Source organism: Otolemur garnettii, unplaced genomic scaffold (assembly GCF_000181295.1).
Source record: "Otolemur garnettii isolate 467f Iridium unplaced genomic scaffold, OtoGar3 scaffold00016, whole genome shotgun sequence".
Lineage (NCBI taxonomy): Eukaryota > Metazoa > Chordata > Mammalia > Primates > Galagidae > Otolemur > Otolemur garnettii.
Window position 1 is genome coordinate 19,538,763 of NW_003852411.1, and position 10,719 is coordinate 19,549,481.

General features: G+C 38.9%; 1 protein-coding gene across 1 annotated transcript in view; it reads left to right on the plus strand.

Moving 5' to 3' along the window:
• SLC9C2 (solute carrier family 9 member C2 (putative)) overlaps window positions 1-10,719 on the plus strand; it is a 70,351-nt gene that overhangs the window by 46,235 nt on the left and 13,397 nt on the right. Inside the window, exons 18-21 of the mRNA XM_012802591.1 lie at window positions 3,376-3,427; window positions 5,024-5,172; window positions 7,526-7,651; window positions 9,537-9,635. Of these exons, the coding sequence (XP_012658045.1) occupies window positions 3,376-3,427; window positions 5,024-5,172; window positions 7,526-7,651; window positions 9,537-9,635 (426 nt within the window). The remainder of the gene's footprint in view (window positions 1-3,375; window positions 3,428-5,023; window positions 5,173-7,525; window positions 7,652-9,536; window positions 9,636-10,719) is intronic.

Below are 10,719 nucleotides of genomic sequence, written 5' to 3' on the forward strand. Positions count from 1 at the left end.
GCCTCCCAAGTAGCTGGGACCACAGGCGCCCGCCACAACGCCCGGCTATGTTTTGGTTGCAGCCGTCATTGTTGTTTGGCGGGTCCGGGCTGGGGATTCGAACCCGCCACCTTAGGTCTACGTGGCTGGCGCCCTAGCCGGTTGAGCTATAGGCGCCGAGCCTAGCTGCTCTTTCTTAAATTCCATGTGAACCTCTTTTTATTTTCCATTTGATTTATTGCAGTGTTTTTCAGCCTTTTTAATCTCGGTACACTTGAACCTGTAGTTAAGCTTCTATGGCACACTTAAATTATGTTGATCAAAAAAAGCAGTAAAAAAAAAAGGATATAGTGACTGTGCTTTGAACTTCTTTTGAGAATAATTGAATTAATGATCTTTAAAATTTTTTGCAGCACATCTAAGCTCCTCTCATGGCATGCCAGTTGAAAATCACCGATATGTTGTGTTGAATTATGCCTGTAATTTTTTAAATAAGATTCAAAGAGTTATAGTTCTAAAATTATTTTACTTTGGTCTCATCATTAATAGTTTGACTCTCCAAAACCATTTTCTTTGCTTAAACTTGAAGGTGTTTCCCCTCCTCAACGTTGCTGATATGTCTGATTTTACTTTCTTTCTCTCTTTGGAAGCTTTTAACCTTTTCTCATAATCCTTAGAATTCTGGAATTTCACTAGGATATGTATAGGTGTGATGTAAAGACGCTTTCCCCCATATAGTCCTAGGCAGGACCTACAGTCTGAAGATTCCCATCTTTCTTCCTCTTGTTTGTGTTTTCTCCTAACACCCTTTTAAACAGATTTTTGAATTTTTAGAGTTAGTCCCTGTTTCAACTTTGCTCATAACTTTCAACTTTCTGTTCTTTGCAATGAGAATCCCTTAACTTGGTTACTAATTCATCCAGAGTTGTGTTCATTCTGCTGTTCGCTCCATGTATTAAACCGTCTTTTTTTTTTTTGGATAATCACTTTTTGATCTCTACAAATTGCTGTTGCTTCTTTTTTATAGCAACTATTTCTTTTTCTTAAAAAAAAGCAACCCTACTATATATTGTCTCGAATCTCTTTAAGATTCTCTACTTTGCGTGCTTGGAGTTCATTCTCCCATTTCTTGTGTTGGGTTTCTGTCTTTCACTCTGTCCCCCACTTCCCTAATGTTTGGTGATTTGGGTTTATATTACCATATATATAAATAAAGGTCTAAACTGAACAGTATCTGTAGTTGAAAGAAATTTTCTCAGCTCAAAGGAGTAAGGCACTGGCCCCATATACCAGAGGTGGCAGGTTCAAACCCGCCCCCCCCCCAAAAAAAAGAAATTTTCTCAGTCCAAGTGAGACTCCTGATTTCTCTTTTTTATATTTATATTTATATTTTTTTATTTCTCTCTCTCTCTTTTTATTGTTTGGGATTTACTGAGAGTACAAATAATTAGGTTATGATGATTGCATTTGTTAGCTAAAGTCCCTCTTATAATTGTGTCCCGCCCCCAAGAAGATACTCCTAATTTCTAACTTGATGATGAACTTAAATCCTGCTTAACTAAAGCCCTAGATACAGTGATTGTGGGTGTGTACATAAAACCATGGACAGACTGCAGGGGTCCTCAAACTACGGCCTGTGGGCCACATGCACCCGGCCTAGGACATTTATCCAGCCTGCTGGGTGTTTTTGCCGCTGCTGCCTGTCCTGCTTAGCAGCCGACTCGTCTCTGGGGCCCACAGTCTGGCCCTCCAACGGTCTGAGGGACAGTGAACTGGCCCCCTGTTTAAAAAGCTTGAGGACCCCTGTCTGGTTGGGACATCTACTTTTTGTGATGGCAATTTTTTAGCCGAGAATGAGAGGCTCTTTCCTGTCTGAAGTCAGAAGAGGGAAGGAGGCTGTGAAGATGCCTACCCTTACTGGATTGAACGTTCATGTACAACAATTCTATCCTGTTAATTTACTTTGAAGAATGGAGACGAAAAGTGGAAGACCTACTGAAAGGCTTGGTTAATCTGTGTCAGAAAGATGGTAGGAGAAGAGGTTTCAGAAACAAGAAGAAAAGAAAAGGAAAAACCAGAGCCAGTGAGGGGAGGAGTTAAGAATGTGCTTTGAGGACTTTGGGAGAAGATGTGGAAATTTGCTGGCCAGTTGCCTTGATGTGTAAGCGATGAAATAAATTTCCTATAGCATTTTTAAAGGAGACCTGAGGTAAAGGTTTGAATGCCTCTTTGAAATGTGTTTTGTTATCAAACTGGTGTTTATTCTGAAAGTGACTTGGTTCTGGAAACTGGCCTGTGGCAGCTCACTCTCCTTTAGAGAAGTAAACATGGGTATGTCCTTGCTTTCAAAACTGTACTCTCTTTGCAGGCGGAGCTGGTTCCTATGCTTTCTTGTGGAATGTCATTCTACAGCAGCCTTACAGTGTTGTTGTCAGCCTGGTTTGGTACGAAAGAGGTTTAGCTGCTGTCTATGCACCAATACAAGCAGGGCTGGACCATAGTATGTTGGTGCCATAGACAGGCTAGTAATTTGGCACCTTCTCAATATTGATTCAATGTTATTAAGTGAGAAGAAACACTTTAATAAAATCGTACACCTCAATCTTATATTCAAAATAAGAGATTTATTAGATGTGATATTTATCTAAACTGAAACAAAAAACTGAAAAAAGCAACAAAAACTTTGCCTAAACTTTAGATAACAAACCAGTTCTTCCCCGTCCAAAGCACTCTGCCATGCATTATGTGGGTGCAGGGCTTCAGACATCTGTACCTGACAACCTTGAGGAACTGTCAGATGTTTGGTCTCAGAACTGTGGCTGTGGCCAAGTGCAAGCTCCCCAAAGACTCAGTTTCATGAGAAACAGTGCCTGGGGTATAGTGGGCATCTGGCAATACCTTGTATTATATGTATTGTGTTGTATGATTGATTGGACAGAGATTGGTTAGCCCTGGACTGGAGTTACTTCTTCAGTTTTGTAAGCAGTTATCTGGAGGAAACATACACTAATCAACAGCACACTTTCTCATTATTCCACTTGCTTTTGTGCTCCTGATAGACTGGTTCCCAAAATAGCTGCTCATTTGGCTCATTCCCAAGTCAGGCTCTGTCTATGAGAATTTTCCTTGGAACACAGTGGAATACACACTAATCTTTACTGAGAACTATTAGGCACAGCAGGTATGTGAGCTACTGACTATATATAACGTGCATTGCAATTCAGGTCTGAGCTGGGGGAGGCAGCAGAATTGACCCGGAGGGAAGAATTGAACCAAATAGGGTTCCTAAATCTGACTAAGGGAGATTTCCTCTACCATACTTCTTTTTCTCAGAATTTAAAGCCAGAAGTATACTTGGTGTAGTAAGAGATGCATGTTTTTCCTAATTCATTACAGAAAATACATAAAATTTTGGAAACCAACAAACGAGATGCTGTCAGAGAACTAGGTAGGTAGTTGGAGCCGTAGTCCTCAGCCTTTCTGGCACCAGGGAGTGGTTTCATGGAAGACAACTTTTCCATAGATGTGGGGGTCAGGGGGAGATGGAAACAGGACAGGAGGTGAGTTCAGGTAGTAATGCAACTGAAGGTGAGTGGCTGTAAATACAGATGAAGCTTTGCTTTCTTGACCACACTCACCTCCTGCTGGGCAGCCCAGTTCCTGATAGGCCATGGACTGGAATCCTTCCAATTTCATGGAAGACAACTTTTCCACGGATGGGGGTGGAGAGAAGGGATAGGAGGCAGAGCTCAGGAAGTGGTGCTTTGTGGTTCAGTTCCTAACAGGCCACGGAGCACTACCTGTCTGTGCCTGGGGGTTGGCGACCACAGAGAGTATATGATTTCCTGAAGTTATACCTTATTGTTCTATAATTTAATGGAAGGAAGATAAGTCTGTGCTCTCATTCACTTATTTGTTTATGCATTTCATATTGAACGCAGGTAATGGGCCAGGTATGGGAAGCAAAGATGGGTAGACCTTAAAAAGTGAGTCTGTTTTCTAGTCAAAATGTAAAGAACTTGGTCTAATGAATGGGAGTGTTAATTTGGAGATAGTAGGTCAGAATATTTTGGCACTGTCTCAGAAATCCCGTGACCCACTATTTTCATTTTTCATATTGGCAGATTTTTATTTCTATGCTTTTAGAGATTAGGGGCCTAGGAACTGCCATTTTATATTATGTTTTAGATAAGTATAAAACATTACCAAGTTTTCTAGATTCAGTCCTGTAAAAGGGAGTGCCTGCTACCATATGGTTATGGCTACTGATTGTTGAGTGCTTATTATGTCAGGAACTATTAACTGCTTTATCTATATTATCTCATTCAATCCTTATAATTATTATCTGAGTCAAATGGTATTATTAGAGAGGTTGACTTGTTTGAGGCCTTATGGCTAGTAAGTGGTGGACCGGTTCTGTAGCCCAGGTGTATTGATGCTGAAATCTCTTGATCATTGCTACCTTTCACTTTACTGGTCAGCTATTTCCATTAAAAAAATGAGTAAATACCTTCCATATGCTGGGCATTGTGCTCAGTTTTAAGACTGTAAAGATATAACAGATGCAGTTTGAACTTTGACTCACAGTCCATTCCATGACTTCTTGGTTTACTGCGGAAAGATGTGACTTGACCTCAGAAAGACCCACCGGCCAAAGTCCAGGGGCTCTTTCCTTCAGAGGAAAGAAATTTATTTATTCAGTCATTTATTCATTTAATCAACAAAAAAAATACAATATGGAGGATGAAACAGATACGTAAAAAATAGTAATTCTGTAATGTGATGAGTTCCCTAAGAGAGATACGGAGGAGAAGCCCTGGGAATAAGAGGCAGTGATTTTCTCTCAACTGGTGGGGGAGTCAGTTTTCAATGTTCTTCATCTATAAAATGGAGATGAAAGTAACTCTAGTCCTTTCACTCTAGTCCAGGAATTCTCTGGAATAAAAGGATAGTGTGTAAATACTTTGGAAATTTTAAGTCATCATACGAATACTAGTTATTGTGCTTATTGCCCAGGTTGCTTACTGAATTTTATCTGCTTCAGGACTCATAGAGCATGAGGGTCGCGATGTTGTCATTGCTTTGAAGACTAAGCAGGCGATCCGGAATGTGATTTCTAAGGCTCTGAAGAATCTCACCTTCCTTTGGTCAAGAGGCATTATTGATAAACATGAGGGCATTGAGATGAATAAGGTAAGAGAGCAATTTCCCATTATGCTTCATGCCATCAAGTTAACAGCCCAGCCAGCCCTACTACTTTAGCTGGGTATAATGAGGAGGCAGATTGGAAAAAATTGTTTAACCACAGGTGTTAACTCTGAAATTGTGCAACACCTTTGATAATGCCAATGGCAACCCATGCTGCCTGATGTACTTCACTAGTCAAAACGACTGGGTTGCAAGTGACAAAAATGAACCTGAGCTAAGCTTGGTTACGAAATGGGATTAGGAGTTTATTAAAAGGATACAGAGTGTCTTATAGAACCCTCAATAGCCAGGCCAAGTGTCCAGGCCTCAGGAAGGGACTTGAACGAGGACCTAGAAAGCTTTCCAGATTCTTCACTTCCTATCAGCATTGTCCTCTGTGGCATCTTCCCCTAGCTCCTTTTGTAGACTCACTAGATTTTTCTGCTTTTCCATCTGCAAAATGGAATATGTACAGCCCAGGCCCACTGATGGTGTCACGTGATCTTTACACGGTATATAGGGGACCAGCCAGTGTGTGTGTGTGCGCGCGCATGTCTGTGTGTGCACCTGTGCTGGTGGGCCCAGGAAAGGGTAGGTTCTAAGAGAAAAGGAGCAGGAAAGATACCCTGATCCATTAGCTAAAAAATGGACTTCTGAAATATTATAAATGTATTTGCAAGAAAATTAGGAACTTGAGGTGAAGGGAAAGCTGTGTTTAGTCCTCTAACTCTTTTACACCTATCATCAAAACTGTATCTGTAGAAAATAAGAATGTTCTTTCTACTCCCATGTAAGGGTCTCCTTCCTAGCATACAGCAGAAGTTCTGATCCTGTGTTCTGTCTGCGTTGCCCCCTGATACACTGTTTCTGGATGTTGTGTGCTCTTCCTTGTCACTGGCACCCCCCAGCCATGGATCGCCATGAGCTGTGTGATTCTAGTCCTTCCCTAGACAAAGTACCCTCTCCGTGACCCCAGAAGGGAAGTGAGTGTGGGCTAGGTCAGCTTTCCCCCCTTAAGGCTCTATCTCTTTTCTTTCTGTAACATCACAGGAGAGGACTAAATGGGTGATATGACTTCTCAACATCTGAGGGAAGAGGAGGGCTACTTTATAGTGTTCTTCAAGTTACACCTCCACATGTATTGTTTCATATTTTCTTTTTCCTTTTATCACTTTGAAAGCTGGATAAAACAATTAAATGCTTGATGCCCATTAATTAAGTAAACCAATAATAGCCCTTGTGAGGAGAGAGTTTTTTCCAACAGGTGTATTCAGAGAGATAATGGGTAAATTGAATCACCCAGCAGTTACTGATTGATTGTTTACTAATTGATTGCTTAAATGCCAGCGAAAGGGATGTAATTATCCATGCCAGCTCATAAGATGGGAAAATCTATTCAATTCAATTGAGTAAAGGTATGTTGGATACCGCTCTGGACTCTTGAGGAAATTGGGATATTTACTACAACACTGGCCCCAAAGTCTGTGAACTGTTCATTGTTCTGTCATTTAATCCTTTATTCATCCAACTAACAAAAGTTATATAATATGAAGGGTGAGACATGTAAGTAGAAATAATAACACTACAATGTAATGTCTTCTGTGATGGAGATATGTAGGTATACGGGAAGAATAAAGAGGATAAAATGATTCTCTCTTACCTTGTGGAGGAAACCAGACAAGGCTTCTCAGAGGCCACAAGGTTGGAACTGTATCCTCCAAAATAAGGACTTAGAGAAGCAAGACATATACATGAAAACAAAATTGTAATCCTAGCACTCTGGGAGGCCAAAGCAGGTGGATTGCATGTGCTCACAGGTTCGAACCAGCCTGAGCAAGAGTGAGACCGCTTCTCTAAAAAAGATAGCCCAGCATTGTGGTGGGTACCTATAGTCCAAGCTACTCTGGAGGCTGAGGCCAGAAAATCAGCCCCAAACAATGAGGTTGCGGTGAGCTATGGCACCATAGCACTCTACTGAGGGTGACAAAGTAAGACTCTGCCTCAAAAAAAAAAAAAGAAAAAAAATTAAAAAAAATCAAAATTGAGAGAAGATGGCATTAAATTGAATAGTAATCAACTGCAAAGTTTAGAAAATTTGACATTAATGTAGGGTAAATGTGTTAAGTAGATAATAGAGATGATAGGTTTGATCTCAGTTAATAAATCAGTGAAAATAGTAATATAGGGGAGAAAAGGGCCAAAAAGCCTATAGGAATTTAAATAAGAGTGAGAGAAGCTGTGAGTCAAAAAAATCAAGGTTAAATTTACCTAACAGTAGTTTATTTAGATTTTCTTAGCTTTTGCCTGCTGTTAGTTTTCTGTTACAGAATCTGATAATCATTATTTTATTTGCTTTTAGGTACTTCTTGGAAAAATAAAAGCACTGAATAACTTTCCAATGGCAATCCCACCCCCTACTCCTGACAAATACCTTCATAATATCATTTGGCTGGAAAATAAAGAAGTTCTCATTGAATTCTTCAAGGTAAAGAGTCTGTCTTCTAGACTGGCTCAGATTTTACTATAATTATTTTCCATTTTTCCATTCCTTAATGCAAGATTAACAGAAAAGCATATTGCAAGTATGAATCCTGCCTGGGCCAATTCAGGTTAAGCCAAAACAGAGGCCCAGCAGAGCCCAGGTTTTGAGCCTAAAGGATGAAGATAGTTTTTCACAATGGCTTGTCTGCTTAGGATGAGATATCTGTGTTTCCTGATTATTCTTAATCTCATTTCATTTTTTGTTGTGGAGTTCTGGACTTTTAGATGCTAACTTTGGAAGAGGTTTTTAAAAATTAAAAAAAATTATTATGATTATTTTTCTTTTTATATGTAAATTATGTAATAGAATTTACTTTTAAATTACTGCACAGCTCAGGCAGATAAAATTAAAACCAACCAAGTGTAGTATGATAGGGGAACAGTGGTATATTCAGGTTCACAGGTGGTCCTAAGTCAGCTGAGTGTTGCTATAGGAATTTGGACTCTTTTTCAACAAATATCTATTGCATATCTTTTATGAACCAGATACTGTTCTATGTTTTGGACAGGGCAGGGAACAAAATAGATGAAGTCCCTACTTTCGTATACCTTATGTTATATGAATGGAAATAGACAACAAACACAGTAAACACCAACACATAAAACCTATAATCTATGAGATTGTGCTAAGTGCTATGGAGAAAATGAGATGGAAAAAAGGGGCAGCTATTTCCTATGAGTGGTAAGGGAAAGATTCTCTAATAAGGTGACACTTGTGATGGAAGTGAGGGAGCAAACCCTGTTGGGAAGAGCCCTCCAGGCAAAGGGAATAGCAGGCACAAGGCCCTGAGACGGAGCGTGCCTGTGTGTTCAAGGAGCATCACAAAGGCCCCCGTGGCAGAAGCAGTGATGGAGGAAGTGGATGAAGTCAGAGCAGTTGCAGGAAGCCTGATGAGCACTATGGCCCTCGGCACTTTTGCATTAGTGGGCCTCTTCCTTTTTTAAAAAGTATTAAAATGATTCCTCATGACTGTGTTAGTACAAAGATGAATATATTAGTATTATATACTAAAACATTTCTCTCTAACTAAAAATCTCCCCTCCTTCTGATTTTAAAAGACATTTAAACATTGTTGTGAGTCCTTAAAAGTATTGTGGACTCTAGGCACTGTACCTACTGATGGCTAATGGGTAACTCAGCCCTCATCTCCATCCCTCCCTGACAGAGACATAAGGAATCTTTTGCAGGTACCCTACCTGCAGATATTCTTTTTGCTTCTGCGCTTTTGCATGTACAGAATCTTCTGCCCTCAATGGTCTTCATCTCATCTGATCCCAGCTATCTAATACTCTATTTTCAGGTCTCAGTTTAGCTAGCCCTTCCTCTGTAAAGTCTCACTGAATAAATAAGACAGGGTCCTGTGACTTTTCCGTATTTTTTATAGGGCATTACGCCATCTCCTCTGTCATAATTATTACACTTCATTGTAAATTTCTGCCCAACGTAACTAAAAATTCTTCTGAAGGCAGGGAATTTGTTTAGCTTATCATTATAACGCATGTCCCAAGTAGGAGCAAGGAAATAAAAGGTTTTCATTCATTAATGTACTCATTCATTCATTAGGTATTTACATCAGTTACTGTACTGTACTAGTTACTGTACTAGGTACTTATCATAAAACCAACAGTTTATTTTGCTTTCCCTTTATTAGTAAAAGTTGATGTGGTATGTGAGAATGTTACAATTTTTTAATAAATCAAGAATCTAGTTTATATTTTTATGCTGCTTGAAAACCATTTTTAGCTTTAAAATCTTATTTATATTTAGAAAAGTAGACTATGATGATTTTGTGTTGACTTTCCTTTTCTCTTCTGTTGTTTTCATCCAGGAAAGAGCCAAACCTGCCTATTTTGACTATGGAGATATCATTTGTAAAGAAGGTGAAATGCCACAAGGAATCTACTTAATTATTTCAGGAATGGCAATTGTAAGTAACTATGAATTTTTCTTACTTAAAATGTATTTTGAAATATGTAACTGTAAAATAGATAAATAGATATTTAGGAACCCAAAAAGTTTAAATGTTAAACTTAATCTCTCTTCCACATGAAATCACTTCTGTTCAAAGTGAACACTCCAGCTGAGAGATTAATACTAATAACACTCAACATCTAAAACATGCTTCCCATTTTACAAAATACTGGCATTGCCATTACTTATTCCTCACAACAATCAGGGGAGGGAGCACTATTTTTTTCAGAATGTTCAAACAAGGAAACCAATAATTGGAGTGGTTTAATTCACCTGAAGGCAAGGAGAGTTTAAGAATGAAGAAGTGGGCTGAAAATTCAGACCCTTCACACAGGTAAGTAGGATGAAGGCTAAAAATATAACTTTTAATCAAATAACAACATGGCAGTAAGTCCTTACCTCTCAATAATAATACTGAAGGTAAATGGACTAAAGTCTCCAATCGAAAGACAGAATGAATGTCTATGGCTGGATGGATGAAAACCCAAGACCTATGTTGTCTATAAGAAGCCCATGTTACCAATAAAGGCACACATAAATTGAAAGTAAAAAGATAGAAAAAATATTCCTTGCAAATAGAAACCAAGAAGAACAGGAGAAGCTATTCTTGTATCAGATAAAATAGATTTCAAGACAAAAACTATAAAAAGAGAAAAAGAATGTCATTATGTATTCATTCAGCAAGAGGACATAACAATTCTAAATATATATGCACTCAATGCTGGAGCACTCAGATATATAAACCAAAAACTATCAGAGCAAAAGAGAGAGAGAGAGATCCCAAGACAATAATAGTTGGAGACCTCAACACTCACTTTCAGCACTAGACAGATCATCCAGCCAGGAAATCAACAACAACAACAACAACAACAAACATAGGATTTAATTGACACTATAGACTAAATGGGCTTAATAGATATTTATAGAACATTTTATGCAGTAGTTATATAATACACATTCTTCTTCTCAACTCATGGATCAACCTATGTGAGGCCACACAACAGATTTTAAAAAGTTCAAATAAACTGAAATCATATCAA